The sequence below is a fragment of the Branchiostoma lanceolatum genome, chromosome 14 (assembly GCF_035083965.1).
Source record: "Branchiostoma lanceolatum isolate klBraLanc5 chromosome 14, klBraLanc5.hap2, whole genome shotgun sequence".
Classification (NCBI taxonomy): Eukaryota; Metazoa; Chordata; class Leptocardii; order Amphioxiformes; family Branchiostomatidae; genus Branchiostoma; species Branchiostoma lanceolatum.
The window spans coordinates 9238348-9257393 of NC_089735.1; the positions used below are offsets into that span (position 1 = coordinate 9238348).

At 39.4% G+C, this 19046-nt stretch overlaps 1 protein-coding gene across 1 annotated transcript; it reads left to right on the forward strand.

Annotated features, from left to right (window-relative positions):
* The first annotated feature begins 1121 nt into the window (after positions 1-1121).
* LOC136448332 (gamma-aminobutyric acid receptor subunit beta-3-like) lies at positions 1122-16748 on the forward strand. Its single transcript, XM_066447733.1, has 9 exons — positions 1122-1609; positions 2169-2263; positions 2391-2458; positions 8009-8229; positions 8752-8834; positions 12688-12825; positions 13396-13548; positions 15191-15441; positions 15906-16748. The coding sequence occupies exons 1-9, from the start codon at positions 1542-1544 to the stop codon at positions 16737-16739; spliced, it is 1911 nt and encodes a 636-aa protein (XP_066303830.1). The 5' UTR covers positions 1122-1541; the 3' UTR covers positions 16740-16748.
* Positions 16749-19046: the final 2298 nt, after the last annotated feature.

The window sequence follows — 19046 nt, forward strand, 5'->3', positions numbered from 1 at the left end:
AGTCGATTCGTCAACAGATTTTAGTTAATACCACAAAATTGACACACAAATGAAGAAAAACGACACACTCTCCGTGATGGACAAAAAGATCGCCAGTACTGCTTAAAGGAGGCCCTAGAAAATCAGTAAGAAGTTACGCTGTTAGTGTTGTTTATGTTGAAGAGCAATGTGGAGGTCATCTGTGCAAGGAGGCTAAGACTTGCTGGGCATGCATGGCGGAGTAAAGGACAGATACTAAGCGTTGATATCCTATGGGTGCTAGTGCACGATCATGCAAGGGTAGGTAAACCCTGTACAGCCGACTTCAACTCTGTGAGGATGAGTGCTGTGAACTAAGATATCGTCTAGAGCTGTGAAGGATCGATAGAGAAGGAGGGAGAGAGTCAAGAACATTGGAGTCCACTAGCTCGACGTCTAGATGATGATGATGAGTCTTCTTAGGAGTTGTGTATTGACAGGGCCACAATTCATCCACATGGGCTCACTTTGTCAAGCTTTACAATATCGCAAAACAGCTGCAATGCCATGCTAATACCTAAAAGAAGGTTTATTTCGACACGGTACCTTATGCAAATATTTCCCTTATGGGCAGTGGGTGCATTCGACCAGAGACAGACAGAATAAGGTGCCACATTTGGTAGTTAACATACACAAGATCTCTATGGCGTTTTAGACCGGTTATATTAGCCCTATTGGTCTATCGGGTAGCTCCAAATTATTCCAAATTAGCAGCTTCCATCTTCCCCCCTCTTTTTCCGCTTCGTTGCATCCTGCCGCAGAGCCTCGTCAAGGGTGCCTGGGGGACCAATGAATAAAAAGAACGCGACAGTCAATTATATGGCAATGATTAGGTTCTCTGGCGTAGATGCCCGGTTATACACAGAGGGTGCAAACCGCAGGAGACGCCATAAGCTATGGTTTTTGCGTGCCTGGTAGGTTATGAATTTGTAATTTTTATAGTCTCGTTGCTGCATTCTAATTGTATCTGTTTCAGTTGAATCCATGCAATTACAACGTCACGGCAGCATGATAATATCTTCTACATTTGATTAATATGTGCAGTACATTCAATTTGACATATGTCTGACTGACCGTAAATTTTCCCTGACAAATTACTTTAACAGATAAAACTGTGATTTGATAATGTTATAATTTGTTAACATATAATGCTCATAGACACACATCTCGTTTAATGTTATTGACTCTGATTGAGCGTTACACCAAAGGAGGAACTTCATTGGTTAGTGTGGCAAGATCCGTTAGTACCTCAAGAATGCTTATTATCGCCAACCAAAGCAAACCCACGGCATGCAGCATACGTCAAGGTGATAGATCTTTAGAGCCTCGATGCGCAGTAGGACCCAACGACCCATCCCGGGCCGCCCTGGAAATCCAGCCGTCACTCATGGCACACCTAGTGTGTAGACACGCCACACACTGTACACGTTGTGAATTATCAAGCATACTAAGCAGGAATCGTCACAACCACAACCACTAGTCGGTGGCGCTTCTCGGGTGCCAACATCAACACGATTACCACCATGAACACGGCAACGAATGTCCTCTTCATAGCGGTTCTGCTTGCAAGAGGATATGCCAGAAAGTTAAGGTGAGCTTCATGTTTACTATTTTGTTTTGCTTTCTGTTAAGAACGTTTTTAATGTTGATATTGTTGTAAATTTTGCACCGTTGATATCACATGCTGTGGGCAAATGTACCAAATGGTTGCACTCTCATCTTCTGGTAAGGCAATCTGTGCTAATGTTGTTGCGTTATGTGCTTTATCGCGTTTCGTCCGGATGTTGGAAAGAGATAAAGCAAGAAGCTATTCAACTTCAGGTATATGACCAAGAACGACTTATTCCGGTAGCAGATTACACTATTATTGTCAAAAGCAATCATCATCATCATCAAAAGAACTTAATCAGCGTTAGAACATATTCCTCACACACATACAGAAAGTACCTCTTGCCCTTTAGACAGTATTTTCCATTTAGACCAGTTTCTAATTTTATAATGCTCTTTTAAGTGTGGAGTATGAACGGCCTCTTCTTTGTTTGGCTTCTGGGGTCCGAAGCCGTATATATCATATTGTGTACCACTCTATATATGAAATTGTAGAGGTTCTTAAAAGAAATTGTGAAATGATTTTTCTTTATTGTTCGCAGGTATGCAGAAGAAAGTAATTTTACCGAGTTCCACGAAGCACCTTACTACTTTATCTTCAAGAACTACGACAACCGACTCAGACCTAATTTCGCAGGTAAAGTTTCTTCAAAACATCTTTTGCAGAAAGATTTTCTTAACTGCAAAACTAGATATTTTCGTTTCAATGTGTTTGAATATGCATTTGAATGTATTGTTGAGAATGTACATGTATACCCCTATAGGTACCCCTGTGTCGGTCGGCGTTGCCATAGACGTTTCCAGCATCGATAGCATATCAGACCAAGATATGGTAGGTTGTACACCCTGTAAATGTGATATAGCCAGATAATGGGGTCATTTAGACTGCTATTAAATGCCACCACTTCATACAATGTGTTTCTGTCCATTGATTTTTCCCCACGGGAAGCGACACCATGGTTTCTTGCCAAGGCTGGAAAATAATTACATTTTTAACGATTGGCTGACAAATGTCCTGTCATTTCTGACATTTTATGACGCATGGATTTTTCACCTGAAACGTTCCTTTCAAAACGCTAGGCGATACTACGTGTGGTCCGTGATCAGGTCATGTTCTGTAATCTCTGACCCTGCGTGAGACCGACCTCTATCATAGAAAACTTACGGTGTCCACTTCATTCGATATATGACAGAAGTTCAATATTTCAGATGAAAAGGCCAGCTGAGGGAGGAAAAGTAATGCTCTTTTAAGCAAATGCAAGCCTATGTTCTGTTACCTTCTGCTAAAAGTCAATGAAAGCAGTATGCACAAGAAAAGTTGATAAAAACTTCACTACTAAAATATGTAAATTAGAATCACCCAAGAATTTCTATGTTTGCTGTTGATTATTTGAATATATGCACTGCAGTGTATAACAGAAACGGTAACACATGAATCTAGCTCTCAGTCACAGGCAGTATCCTTTGTAATTGTACCATATCGTCGTAGCCCACGGAGTTTTAAGTCCCCTTTATTAAGTGTGCCATGGACCGTGCCGTTTCATATGGCTCAAGTCTTTGTTTTAGTCTAGCCTATTTTATTCTGATTGTACATTTTCTTAATCCTGGGTGACTGTTACAAATCTTGAACAATTTTAACTGATATGTATCAATCAGAAACATAATACATAAGTCAAAAATAGCTAAGCCAAGAAACCAATTATGGTATAATTAATATGTAAAACAATCCGAGTGTCTGCTCTACGCGGTACACGATTGGTGAGGATACTTTAATAGATCACGATATGCTTCAGGAAGATTGTCATGTTATTGGCTCCATTGCAAAATGTAGATCACAAGTAGTGTTCAATCTTATACTCACGTAGTAGGTCGTGTCATAAGGCTAGCCAGATTTGAAATAAGTTTGGTCACTAGAAGAGTGATTGTTGTACCTCATTCAATAGGCCTTGGAGCCTCTGGATACACTATTAAAACATTGGATGTTGATATAATGTCCTTTCATATTCATCTTAAAGGAGAAAATAACAAATATTTTATTACAGAATCATCTTACGTAATAAATATACATGTACACAAGACACGTCTCCAATGATAGATGCCAATGACAAGATACCAAAAGGAATCTATATCGCGTCTTTTAAAGTAATCATCTCGGTAAAACCACTGGATTGCTGGATGCTACAAATTGATTTGTGAAGTCAATATGCAACAAATACGTTAGACCGCCGCAGGGACTGTTCGCCACTCTGCCTCGGCTATTCTAAAATGCACTTCCTTACTGAGTCTCCCTGCACTTTCACTCAAGAATATATATATCTCTATTCATTTTGTCTATTAACTCTGACTGATATTTGTTGCGTTTCTTTATCTTCCACCTTTTTTTGCCACTGGGCAAGGGAACAGGTTAGTTCGGGTATGCATGAAAGAATACAACTCTACTATTTTCTACAACATTCTTTACTTCTCTGTATGTGGACGTTTAGAAAGCGTTAGACCTTTCTCAAATATTTACTATAAATGAGGTCGAATTTCATTTCCCTAGCTCTATATTGAAAATCAACGTTGTCATATGTAGTTCAGATAAATATAGTAAGAACTTTTGGTATTTTCCAGTGAGAATAGATCTTCTGACCTTTATCTACTCTGTGCTCACCTATTTCCAGTACTTACGGTAATCTTCTTCGTGTGGGTGAGATGATGGAGGTAATCTTATTTACGTGAAACGTGCTCTGCAATCTTACTTTCGTCCAAAGTCATCATTGTCAAACGTGCATTTTTCTTTATGTTCGAAAATGTGTGTTTGAATGATTAACTAGATAGATTATATGCAATTCTAGAAAATCTAAGAATTGGTATCAATGGATGGTGAATAAGATGATTTCCCATTATCATTATCATCAAGTTCTCGAGCTCGTCATGTCATTTAAGCTTGTTGATATTAAACTAATGAAGGAAAATACACCCAAGGGATGCTTCCCCATTGTTTTGTAAATGAAAAAGTTTTACCTCCTAAAGAGAACAAATGGTGCTGTTTCGCAATTCCTCAGTTCATACTTCAATTCTTGTCGAGCTTTAATCATATTAATTCAAGTTTAATTGGCTTGTTGAAATTCAAACAAATACGCCCCAAATGCAGCCCCTCCCCATTTCACGGTTGCTGCCTGTCTGGGCATTGACCTCATCAGTTGGCAGGAGTAGTTTTGTCGAGTTGCCGGAATGCTACACACAGTCGATACGCCATCGATTTTGACTGCACCGATAGATAACCTCATTGTGCCAGAACTGAATTTAAGCTGAGAGGAAGGCCCTTATATCTCAGTCAGTAGATAAAAGGTCTATGACACGGTTGATGAACTAAGTGCATCCTCGTTGAATTGAGCCGAGAACTCTGCGCTTATCAACTCGTTTGTCAAGTTATCGGACGCTTCTAAATGTTGAGATGCTCACGATTCCAATGGCATACTATAGATTTACGGCTTAGCTTTCGTTCCAGACCCGTCAAGGTTTAAACATATATACATATCTATATATATGTACGGGGTTGTGATTACATACCAACCTCTCATAGCTACCTGTTTCTGCCAGAACGTACAAGCAGAATTCGGTAGCTGTAAGAGCACCGTATAAAATCAGAACGTCGTATAAAGTTGTAAAAAAAGCTTGACAGAATCTGCAATCACCGTCTCACCCCGCAAATGAATTAAAGGAATAAAATGAATGACAAATACAACACAAAAGGAGTTTAGAAATGACTTTTGAAAAGACAGAAAACGTGGAAAGTTAGATTATAGATTATAGATAATTCGATAGTTCTGGTTGGCTGTACTTTTCATAGTTCTGTAAATGGTCACAGTTGTCACAGGTATGTTGGGACTTTTCGGAGACATAGAATCATCGCCGTGGTACAGGTACACAGGGATGTGTTGCCTGTATGTATGTATTCAAAATCCATTCGCAACGCGTCATTCGCATTTTCCTCTTCAACAAATCAATCCAACATGCCCTATTTTCTGTTCAAAGATAAGAGCTAGCAGGCTTTGACAAGGAGGCAATGGTATTCATGGCAGGTTGCTTTTCTTATACAGTAGCTAGAGTACAGCACGTTGAAATATCCGAGGATCCTTGTTAAAGCCAATGGGTAACGGTGAGCACTGTTGAATTGGAGTTTTATGTCTGCACACCACATGGACGCAGCAGATATCCATGTAACACCGCTAGGGATTTCTAGTTATATATACTACGTCTATTCAAGCACACGTAGTATATCTTAGGCAAACGTTACCGTGCAAATACCTCACGACATCAACAGCCAGGGCAAAATATGATGAATATGAATTAGTAAAAAATTGGGACAGACATCTCTATTCTATTGCAACTAAATTTGAGGTATGGAACTTTTGCAAGTGCTGTTAGCAGTGCTTTGAATACTTAAACCAGAAATCATTGTAATCAAAAATAATAATATGTAGGGAAAGCTGCTTCAAACTACTTATGTATAGGTTTCATCCGTAGTTTGGCGTCCTAAGCTAACTAGCGAAGACAACTAGAGAGCTGAGGCAAAGAAACAATTAGTTTGTCAGCGCTTTTGCGATAGTGATAAATGTGTGTAACACGAAACCCTCAGATATTATTTTGCAGTGCATTCTGCCCGCATTGGCCAGGGATCTACGTGATCTTTGTAACTTGTGAATTGCTAAATAGATCAATGAATTGACGATACTTAGATTGTCATTGGGAATAACTTTGATTCTTTGACTTTAAAGAGTTGTAAACCACACTAACTCATACAAGAGCACTCAGATGGAACCGATACTGTTGAGATTTAGATAGTTAAATTGAATTTTTCCTTCAAGAATGGGTACCATAATCACAAGAGGTATACAATACAAAACAATGCAAAATACATATATATGTTATGCTAAAGTTCACCTAGGAATGGATCCGTGGGCTTGGTAAATACATCGAGAAGCGTAAAAGACTGCTGTAAGGCCGCTAGCTATATGTGAAAACCTTCAATGTATTACATTAGTAGAATTCACATACAATTGATTTAGTGTGCGGAATAGTTCAGTGTTGAATTTTGTTTATAAACGTAAGCTATAACAGCCTTTGGCACGGCGCCCGGTCTCCTATATCCTGAGGATAGATAAAACTCTCCTAGACATGGCTATGCACCATCATCTATAGCATCTTTAGAAAGGTCAATCCATCTAGATCGCACTGTCACCCAGACTGCAGCAATGCGTAAACCAGTCTGCGAGTCTGAATGTGAATCAAGAACTGATATCAAAGGTCACTAAAATGTGACTGATCTCATGCAAAAAAGGAAAATTCCCATCTTAGGTACACTGAGTCCAATTCAGTTTGCTGAAGTAATTCAATAAGTCGTAAAGCACAAGGCAGGCAAATCGCTTGAATGCGTCAGTAAGACGCGCATAAAAGTTGTAGATTGTTGGTCGACTCGACCTTATAGAGACTTGGCGTGTTTCCATGTGATATAATCATGCTTTTGGGACGTTCTAGTCATGATGCAGTACAGATGCTACACCTCGGTCATACATGACAGTCCCTTGATCATCGGCAGGTCATGTCAAACTACCAAGAAGTTTGCATATCTATCGTCTCACCTTTGCCCAGAAGGGACAGTCAATTTGTAACATTAACGCTTTCTGACAAGGAACTGTGCCCCTATGGGGTATACTGAGACGACTTGCAGATATTGCAACATTAGTCAATATCTCTCTCTGGTATTTCTTTTAATGGCGGTACTTTTGATAAATATTGCACTGTACCAAATATAACTTGTAACCTTTCCAAATATTTACTGGTAAGCTCCAGAGAATGCTGTAATTATTCTATTTATATGCAGACATGAGAGGATCTTAGGGAGTAAAACCTTCTTGACATATTATCTTTTTTTGTCATCTTAGACCCCTGGGTAACATTCAAATTTGACAAGTTGTTTTTCCGTGGCCCAGGTCTTACAAACAAATCATAAATAATACAACAGTAACATGATAAAAACACAATCAGTTGAAATATACCAAATAACAGGAAGAGTATGAAAATATAAACCAACCGTTAGAAACTTGAAAAAGATGTATGCGTATAATCAAAACAAAATCGTAATCAAAATGATAATCCATGCATCACAACTACCAACATTGTACATTTTACGAAAATCGCTGTAATTCCTTAGTGTCAATAGAGATTTTCATTTCATTTCATTTTTACATATATTCCATTATGCAAGCAGATAATTGCTACCTCAGTCCTCACTAGAAATCTAACTCATGTCAGTGAGGGATATCCCCCCCCCCCCGTCCCCGAAAGAATGGCTGTTGAAACGTTCTCATGTGAATGCCCTTATGTCTTCTGGCAGGACTACACAATGACAATGGATCTATCACAGAGTTGGCACGACGATCGCCTTTCCTTCTCTGGGGAAGTCGAGTCTTATGATCTTGCCGACGACTTTCTCAGCAAAGTTTGGGTGCCTGACACCTACTTTGTCAACGGGAAGCAGTCCTACTTCCACGAGATCACCGTAAAGAACAGGGCCATGACGATCTTCTCCAACGGGATGATTGAATACAACCTGCGGTAAACTTTTCTTGATGTATTACTGCTTTGTCTAATATGAATGAATCTTTTCATACGACTAATGTTTAGTCTAGATATAAGTTGTGTGATGCCGGCTGAACATACTCATACTCAATATTGACACACTGACCTCAACTGTCATAATTCAGCCTGGTACCTTATTCCGTCTGCGTGATGTCCCTACTAGAGAGTTTGCAGACTATGAGCCAGAACCAGGACGCTATATTCAAAAAAGAGATGGTGTTATGGAGGCCTTCTCAAGAATATATTGAAGACCTGGATATCTGAAGTCCGCATACCTCAGGAATTATGGATGCTGCATTCGTAGATCTTTCAACGTCGGTGTTAAGGGTAACCAGTGGAATTATGAACAGTAAATGACGTTACACTGTGTCAATAAGTCAAGCAAGAGTGGTTTTCATCACAAGAAAGGCAGAACCATCCATCCAGAATTCACTCATTTTCTACCAAGCTAAGTGTATAATAGGCCATCGTTACATTCCCTATCGATTTCAATTTCAGACTCACAACCGTCGCAAGCTGCATGATGAACATGATGAATTATCCAATGGACGTGCAGAATTGCAGCCTGGTCCTGGAAAGCTGTGAGTTTATGCATCTAATCTATTTTGCAAATTTGGAAAGGAAGTCGACATATGGCACAGATTTGCCTTGATGGCCATGATCATTAATTTTCAGCCTAACGGTATTTATTATTCCTGCTGCAGGTTTAAATGTTAAAGTTGAACTTGTCTTATCAACGTTAAACTAATCTCGCGAATATCCCCCGCAACCGTGAACACATCGATGCATCTAGTAAGCTCCAAGATATGCTTAAACACATCATGAGTGATTCTATAAGACACAGAGAAAGCACACAGTTCTTTGAGTTGTGACTAATCTCCTTTAAGGCTATTCAAAGAAGATTACGTTCCTTCATCTGAAACATTAAGATCCCACTAAGAGACATGAGAATCTTTTAAAATTATAATGAGCTCTCAGCAAAATACCGGATTGTGCAAATCTGTCCCGTAAAATACTTTTAAAGGGGACAAATCCTATAAAATGTAAGTAAATGGATGCTATAAAGTACATAGAGTAAAGTGTTGATATATGGTTCGCAAATGGTACTTCAGGAATTGCATTTTGTCATTCAAATAAAAACGACAAAAAGCGCATATTTTTGTTTTACATGGGGTTGCTTGGCTCATAAATGTTCAACAATTACATAGCCGGGTCAACCGTCAGAATAAACACGTAAAATCAAAATTAGGCAAAGTAAATAAATAGCTGGATATTCCATAAAAGGTATTTATTGAAATTTAGTGTATAAATGACTAATTCATACAAAAATATTTTAGAGTGGGAAAAGGAACAAAGCTATAATTATAAAAGAAATTATCTCAAACAAAAATCTACGAAACATCACAAATTCTAACAGATGCTGAAGCGGTGACCTAGGTCAACATGTGATTAATATGCCGGCGCTCCGTACGGTAGAGCTGTATAATGGAAAAACCCTGTAGTTATTTTAGACTATTACCATGGGGACGGGAATTCCTACATACAACTATTATTTTACGATCTTTTCCCAGTAAGTATTAATTCATACATAAACGTAGCTCCACTACGAATCAGGTCTTCGACGTAATATTCACGACCAGTTTGTCTTTTTTCCAGTGTCGTTAAAGAAAGACATAATGTGTATCTTAAAATAAAATCTAGACTGCAAAATGCACATAGGTGGCTGAACCATTGTTCAAGCGTTTCTATCGGATTCTTCACTCGTACTGACCAAGCTTGCAAGACGAAGCATCAAATATTCAATAGATGACAAGCTCTATTACTCATTCAAGTGTTCAAAACGGCAATCTATAAAAGCACATTTTTATCCACCCGTATCATCATCCATCTTTGACGCGCTATCTGCGAAGCCAGATCGACAGTATTGTAACTGGGATTACGTCTAGTCGATACCTGGGACCTGCATTTGGCCGTTATTCTAAAGTCGTGCCTACGCAGAAAAAAAAAACTCATACCACTTCGTAGTGTTCTTAAAGAATACGAATGAATGCGTCCAAATGGATTGACTGCACCACTGGCATTGATTCATGTGGGAGTCAATACACTTACCGAGTATCTAATGGTAGACAAGGCTTGTAGACGACCATTAACAGATGGAGAACAAGTAAAAAGAATGCCGGTGACATGGTTATGGGTAGCAGAGAGACATAGCCGTCTATTCGACTGGAATGCCACAATAATGCTGTAAACATTAACGATTTAGCATAAACAAATGTCCTATAAACTTTAGCGATCAGTACCTCCTTGTTCTGTTGATATGGAAGGAGAGAGAAAACGCTCTTTACCTTCACAATTCTTGTTTAGCAAAATACCTTGCCGAAATCATGGGATCGTTACGGTTAGAGTGTTTGCCCCAGAACCCAGAGGCCCTGGGCTTAAATCCCCTGACATACCACCTAATATGCTGTACCCTTGGGAACGACACTTAACACGACTTTCCTCACTCCACCCAGGCGTAAAATGGGTACCTGGCTTTGGTTGTGGAGGTAAAAGGCGGTGGAAAAAGAGGGATGGACTCCGCCTTCCCATGACGAGTCCTAGACACAGAGGATAACAACCCACTACCCCTACGGCCCCACAGAGGCTATGGGACTATCTTTACCTTGCCGAAAACAGAGAAAGGAGAGGGGAACGAAATATAAACATAATAGTGACATAACAGCGAAATAAAAGCAACTGCACATCCCACATAGAAGTTATCATATTACTTGATATAAACGCTAAGTTAATCTATAGTTGGTTCATCCGTAGTGACACTGTCTTATCTATCCTTCGTCAGGTATAACCTTTCGCATTATGTGAACTTCGTGCCCTATATGTGCCATTACATGTTTCCGTGTGATTCATTAAAGCCCATGGGCTGCCTGCGGCCTAAACCTCAGAAACACCTACCGGGGGCTGGTTATCCATCATTTATGCCATGAGCCCGCGACTTACATCTTGCGGCTGACCTTACCAAATGGATTGGCGAAATCAATGGCAGTATTTCCTGGCTGATTCACAATATTTCACCGCGAAAATGGCAGAAGTGATTAGTTATTTCCATTTTTTTTCAACTGTTAGATCTAAGATGCGTTTATCATGTAAGATATCAGGTGTTATTTAATCATAGCGATCAGATTCAAATATTTACGAAAACTCTCTTTTCTTGCTGATTTATAAAAATCGGGTTACGGGTGATTTTTACTTCAATGATCGCTCCGGGTATAGAAATATTAATTATTTTCCAAGAGTAATGAACGACAGATTTATCTTTTTACTTCTGTGGTTGTATGTCAGTTTGTTTCTCGACAAAAATTCTCACATACGTCGATGAATTCTTACATAACATCCATAACAATCTATAGTATGTTTTATCATACAGCACGAAATTGAATAATCCCGACGGACATTGTGGTATAGCAAAATGCATTTGCCTCCCCTTTGTGATATTTGCCGGTCAGATTCATGGTCGTATCGTCAAATCTCGTTTACGCTTTATCAATCTGTAATGAGGTTCGTTATCTATATATCAAATCCTATGCGCTGGTTGACCGTGAACTATCGTAAAGGCCTTGTCCCTCGAGATAGCAATGAACCCTGCCTAATGATCCTATCTAGTAATTTCCGGTTGACCATGTTAGGAACAGCTGGACGTAAAATAGAGTTATTTACAATCATATGGAGCTCAAAATACAGCAGGCGAAGGACAAAAACAATGTCAGGACTTCTAATATCTATAAAACACAGCAGTGTAAGAAAATAGATCGAATACGAATACGGGAATCACACCAGTGTTTTGCCGACCCTACTGCTATAGGAATTGACCATTTTGTAATTGGACAAGATGGCCTAGAGGTATCTGGCAATAACGTGATCACCTACTGCATCTTAATTGAATAAACTGCAGTTAAAATCAGTTAACCATGAAGTTCTGCTGCCATTATTGTGCCGGACTACTAGATTTTTTTATCGTAATCAATTTTAGTACCTGCTTTGAATTCCTACCCTGACGTCTTTAGACTGTGTTAACAAGATGAACATATACAGAATTCAGAACTCGTTTCAAAAATCCATTACCTATATGCTAACACTACAGTTGTGGGAAACAATATACGGAGCCCTGAAATTACTGATAGCTAATTCATCTCTCTAGCTCTCTCTAAAACTTCTATACCTTTCAAATAAATCTAATTTTCTAAAAGCGCTCTGAGTGTGCTTCCAGGGATAGAACCTCCAGAAATCGATGTTTACAATTCGAATAATTGCATACTGTTGAAAAAGTTTTTTTCTTCTCTCTAAGCAAAAGAAAAAGAAATATGGGAAGGTGTGATATCAAAGACGTGTTATCGTTTGATGGATTCTAATGTTTCGTTGTTTCTTTGACCCCTGTAGACGGATACACGCTCAAAGACATCCGTCTGTACTGGAGACGGGGGAGGGAATCTATTACCGGACTTGCGGGGATACAGCTTCCGACGTTCGCTATTGTTGATTTCCAAACTTCCTCAGGGGCAAGCCAGCTCGATACAGGTACAAATTAGATCTGTAATTATAATGCCATCAAAAGTTACAATATACTAAGCTATTATTGATTCCACATTCAATCGATTTATATTTGATCCTAATGTATTCTACAATGCTCTATCTGCTTTATATCGGTTCCCAAATTCGGTTGACAATGTAACAAGAAAGCATAAATAAAGGTTGAAGCAAAAAAAGTCCGTTCTCGGACTAAGTTAGCCTAGGTACCATCTTTCATAGTAACCATGGTAGGAAACGAAACTATTGAGGCAGTGGTTGGTACTACGGCGGATGGTACCCAGGCTTAGACTGAATCGAGGCGAAACGTACTTTTTCGACAGCTGAAAAAAAAAAAATCAAAGTTTAATGCTGCCTCATCACGGCTAACCACCCATAGTCTACTCTTTTTATATAAGTATTTTAGAATATTTTACATGAAATTTACAAACCGTTTGAATATCTTATATACTAGATGGTACTTTTGTATAGCTTACTTAAATTAAATCTAAGACAGTTATTGTTAAGTAGAATTTTGCGTTTCTCTGCTTGGTTTCCATGGTGTTCTTGTTGCACTTCCAGGAGCCTTTGCAAGAGTAGTACTGAATTTCCAGATGCACAGAGACGTTGGACAGGTCATCTTCCTGATCTACGTGCCGTGTATGCTGCTCGTCAGCCTCTCATGGGTCGCGTTCTGGATCGATTATAAAGTCGTCGTTGGCAGAGTCGTTCTCGGTAAGCCATAGTTCAATAGTTCGGCCTAGCCTGGTTACCAGACCGAATCTTTCCGGCGGGGAAGCAAAGTGAACCGCCATTACAGTTAGCCAACGGCCCTTAATCGTCTCTCGCGCATGCGCGATATATATTAGAGATCGGGTGACAACTTCATACCGCGCATGTGCCACCCCACGGCAAAAAGCGTATTACCCCATGATGATGATGATTACCCCATACGTATTACCCCGGCTTTGTTACGTCACCATATGAAATGCAAACTCTTTACATCATGCCAAGGCGGTTTGTTAACCTCAGTTATTCGGTAGAAGATAAGAATACGTTAAAATGCTATAAGTTTATTCTAATAAGCAATCGGGTCCCAAGCAATAAAAAAGAGGATCGAATTTGCTTAAAAAATAATCGAAAATCGGTCCAATCGTTGGAAAGCCGTTGAATTCTTTCTTGACATGAAAATGGTACTGACACCACTGTCAATGAGAGAGACCACAATATTGCTTACTACCTATCTATCGTCCTTATTTGCATAATGACGATTTATGCGTAGCTGTTATTGTGCACCCACAGCAATAAACGGCCATAGTATTGAACCTGGCCATCTGCCGCACATGACCTTCATTACGGCTAATCAAGGAGGTAGACGCTGTGCCAACGATCGCCTTCTTGTTTTTACGCCTCCCTCTAAATTAGTTCTTCCTTGAGGTCTTATATCCCAGATTCACCTACAGAAAATTGCTTCCTAATCACTTCCAAATGGTTGAGGTATAATTGGATTTGCTGTGAAGGATTGGTGGATTATATCAGCATCAAGAAAACAATAAAATTTGATTTATGGTTAGGGCTAATGTCCGATACTGATCTTCAAAAGCAGATTTACATTTATTAGCAAATTATTCAGTGACAATCTGTCTTTAACATAGTTACGTATAATCCATGCGTATGTTTTCATGTGTGTTTATGTGTGTGTGTGTGTGTGTGTGTGTGTGTGTGTGTGTGTGTGTGTGTGTGTGCTTGTGCGTATGCGTTTGTGTGTTCAGCACCAGGGACAGACATGTCAACTTCTCTCTGTGTGTGTGTGGGGGGGGTGTATTCGTTTTTGCGGTGGATTAACTTTATAATATAATTTTATTTGCAAGTTCTGTTTCAATGAAGGCTAATTGCAACATGAAACAATACATAGCAAGGGTATACTGTACAGATAGTGAGAGTTAACAATGTTGACTAGTAGAACACATGGCTAATCTAAAAACTACTACGGAATACAATCTACGCTTTTTGGGTTTGACTTCTTTTTGGAAGCAGTGGAAGACGAAGTGTCCCACTTTTTTTGTAATGAGTGGGTTTTGGGAGGTTAACAAGGTTCTAGTTTTATTTTCATCAGTAAATGTTTGGAAATTGTGGTAAGTTTTGGAGGCTTCTTTAAAAAGCTCTTTTCTTTCCCGATCATTGAAGGGGCAATTTGAGATAAAATGTATTTCGTCTTCCACCGCTTTTGACATGCAGTAGTTACATAATCTTTCCCCCACAGGTAACTTTTTGTAACAGTGTCCTTAAGATTGTATGTGGCATACAAGTAAACCTGCTCTAAACACTTAGCTTGTCCTTGTCGCGTTTAACTCATATATACCCATTCCCGTCCTAGGTATGGAAACGTTCCTTGCCCTTCTCACGTTCATTACCGGAGTACGGAAGGGACTCCCCAAGGTTGCCTACATCCACACGGTAGACATCTACCACCTGGTGTGCATGGTGTTCGTCTGTGCGACGCTGATACAGTACGCTGTAGTCAACTTCAAGTACTATAGACCCAAGCGGAAGACGGCTAAGTCACGATGGCGGAGCGCAATGGCACGGAGAGAGCAGTGCTGTAAAACGGGTCGCCATATGGACAAGGTTAGTTTGAAAAGGAGATTAAAAATATATCTTTTGTCCGACATTTTATCGTCATCCGATGTAGCTGATGAAGCCATTGCTATAAAACTACTTACCAAGTATTATGAGAAACCAGAGGCCTCCCAAACAGATACTAGTAGTGTGATTGCTGTAATATTTCATTTAATTGCTTTGTTGAAAGGCAAAAGCTATACGTAATGTCTTAAGTATGACGGTACAGATTGTAAAGCAGAAGGTGTTTTTACGGGCATACACTTTACTGCCTGACTGTTTTCAAATGCTGCGTATGATTCTCTTGTCGACACAATGTACAGAGGCTTTAGAGTCACAGTTGTAAATGGTGTGGATCAGACGTTGCCTAGCACAGAATACCATTACATTGATCATTATAAAGCCTATAATCTTAGACGTCAAACACACAAATGGTCCCTTAACACATTTTGTTGTTCTGTTTTCTCCTCTAGGCGGGGATCATAGAGTTACTAAAGATGTCGTCACTGATGCTCAATCGCAAGCTTGCCAAGAACGTTAAGCATTCCTTCGCAAAGATAAGAAGGTCTCACACTGCGCCTTGCTTGTCGTCGTTTGTAAGAGACCAGACCACGTCCCCAAAACAAGTTCTCGATTTGCATCTGAAGAAATCACCCACGGGTCCTCTGTATTTTACCGATGGCGAATCTGCGGAGTCGAATAGCGTGCTCGGGACAGGTGGCACAATTCGTGACAGCAGACTTTTGTCTAATAGATACCATTGTGGTAGCATCAGTGACAGTGAACCGAGGATGTTGCTTCGTAGAAGATGGCGAAGACACAAAACAGACAGCGAGAACACGTCGGACGAAGAGGTGAAGCGGAAAAGTACGTCTAGTATGTCGTTCAAAACTGACACCGCCGGTAACAGTCCAACGGTTCAGCGTCACAGCAGATACAGACATAGAAGTAATAGCGACACGACTACTGAAGGGGCGAAGCAAAGACACGAAGGAATTCTAATCCCGACGTTTGCACGTTTTACAAGTGATGGTGACATACAAGCATTTCCACCCGTTTCAGATAAAAAGGAAAACGAAGAAGAAAGCAGCAGAGAGAAGAAAAACAGGCCACGAACCCACGCTCAGAACGGAACAGTACATAACTTACTTGTTGAATGGGAAAACGAAGCAGTGCGAACAACTTACATCCATACAGAGAAACGACATAGAAAAGTTAACGCTATAGACTATCACTGTCGCCTCATTTTCCCTCTTTTATTTGTAACGTTTAACTTAGCCTACTGGCTACGTATATCCACTTCATGAAAAAGACTATCACTAGTATCAGTATCTAAAGCACGCTGTGTTTTTAAATAGACTGCCTAAATAAGTACCAGTGAATGTACATTGGGTGCTACAATAAACCATATATCTTGTAACTGTAACAGTATGCAAGTAAAACACGATCTGTGGCAATCACGCATGCCAAGGTTATATACTTACATCTAGCAAATGTCGACGTCAATCCTGAGAAAATTTGACAAAATATAGATTAGTATAAAATTATCTACGAGAACAACATTTTTGTATTTACCCTATGGATATCTACATGTATCATAAGAAGCGGTTAATATGGCCCTTTAGAAACTACGTTTTAGAATACCAACACGCATATCATTCCAAAAAAGATATATAATTGAAGCAAAAAAAAGACATAAAGTTGTTAGCACAATTTTGTTCTTGATTCTCCCTTAATACACTCCCAAATTGCCCTCCCGGCAAGCACTGTAATATAGTCGCCCCCCTCCCCAAGTACTTTGAAGGAGGCTAGTTTGTTTTCAAACTGGCTGAACAATGATGATTATAGTGTGTATCCTTCAATTTGGGTTTCAATAGATTTCGCAGGCTGTTGGTAGTATTATGTGGTGAATCACCAGTTTGTATATCGTAAAGCCAAACATGATCCTGGTCGTTCCGAGTGCGAAATATGACATGTATTTTGAAACTTTTAACCGCCATGTTTTCTGTGAAGCCGGGATCGTGAACTTGTCTGTGGAAATTATTGATTATGCTATGAACGCTTGGAGTGGTTTTAGAAATTACTAACTTGGTTTGATCTTTATATTTTGGTATCCTATAGTCACTTTGGCAAGCTCCTCGCGATGTGTTTATGCCTGAAATATCGCCAATAAAACTGTACCTCAATAGTAGTATGTTGTCCGATTCCGGCGGTTTTGGAGGCATGACCCGACGACATATATAGGTACACTATCTCTAAAATCTATTCAAACATGAATTGAAAGGTGCACACCTAAAGTACAAGGAATCAAACACGCCTTTTGCTTCGTAGGACGACTACGTATACCTTGCACTCTCTAGCATGCGGGGGGGGGGGGGTCGGTGGGTATTCAGGGAGAAACAGGAGTAACAAGTCTTTTTTCCCTCAACAACAGATATCTTCTTAGGACTAACATGAGTTTTATATTCCAAAAATATTGTATTCAAAGGGCAATAATACTCATCTCTGCTGTTGACCGTAGTACCCTTTTCACGTTTTAAGTTAACAATGACCCAGTCTGTCAAATAATGATAACTACTAGCCAATTGTCTATATGGGTTCGAATAACATTTTGAGTAGAGAAGAGAGCAGTGTGTATTGATTATCAGCAACAGATGCTCCTAAACAAATGCGTTAAGTGTTTACTCTAAGGCCACAGCAAGTAATTTTTCTGGATGACATCAGCGCGCTCATTAATTTTCGCCTGATTTCGAAATAAAAAACAAGAAATTTCATTGCCCTCCGACGGTGGTCAACATGCCAAAAATTGGCAAATATGTCGTAAAGGTTGACAGTCTAAGGTGTTTCATTGCATATGAATACCCAGTGTAGTTCCTGCCCATGATACTATAATAAGAAGCTGTTTTCTACATTTGTTCTAGCAAGGACATTATATAAATGATGGGGGGGATCTAGTTAATTGAGCTGTATACACAATGAGTTTTATCGCATATGAATTCCCATTGTAGTTGCTTCAGATGATGGTACAACAAGCTCTTTTCTGCATTTGTTGTAGTTAGTCTCTGGAGATGTATACACATCTACAAGGACATGTTTACATTAAATCAAGAAGGTTTTATATTATATATGAAAACTCATTGGTTGAATACAGGAATAAAAGACCTGTTGGTCATGTTATCATATTTCGTCGCCTCAATTCTTGTTTAACAAGACTTATGATCTTAAAATTTGAAAATTAGGAATCTTGTTTTTTTTGGCCCGCCTTGTTTTTTTTTCGCCCTATCTCATTAATTTTGGAGTCTGCGGAGGATGTCATCCATAAAATTTACTTGCTGTGGCCTAAAAAACTCATATTGTTTTGATGAATACTTGTGCCGGATTTAAAAGCGCAAAAGCGCCCTCTGTTGAATCATAATATATTGCATGACGCTTGCAAAAATTCGAAGGCGCTCAGAGATAAACCAATTACTATTACAAGTGTCTCGTCACTGTAATATTGATTAAAGATAAACTCAAGTGGAGTACATCTTAATGTGTTTTATTTGTGTATTTGGTTTATTCGTCAAGAGATTCAGCAAGAGACTTGAACCGATATCATTAGAAAGAAGACCAAT

Coding starts and splice junctions, on each gene's coding strand:
- LOC136448332 (XM_066447733.1), top strand. CDS start 1,542: ATGAACACGGCAACGAATGTCCTCTTCATAGCGGTTCTGCTTGCAAGA. Junction 2,459..8,008: donor GCATATCAGACCAAGATATG/GTAGGTTGTACA, acceptor GTCTTCTGGCAG/GACTACACAATGACAATGGA. Junction 13,549..15,190: donor CGTTGGCAGAGTCGTTCTCG/GTAAGCCATAGT, acceptor TTCCCGTCCTAG/GTATGGAAACGTTCCTTGCC.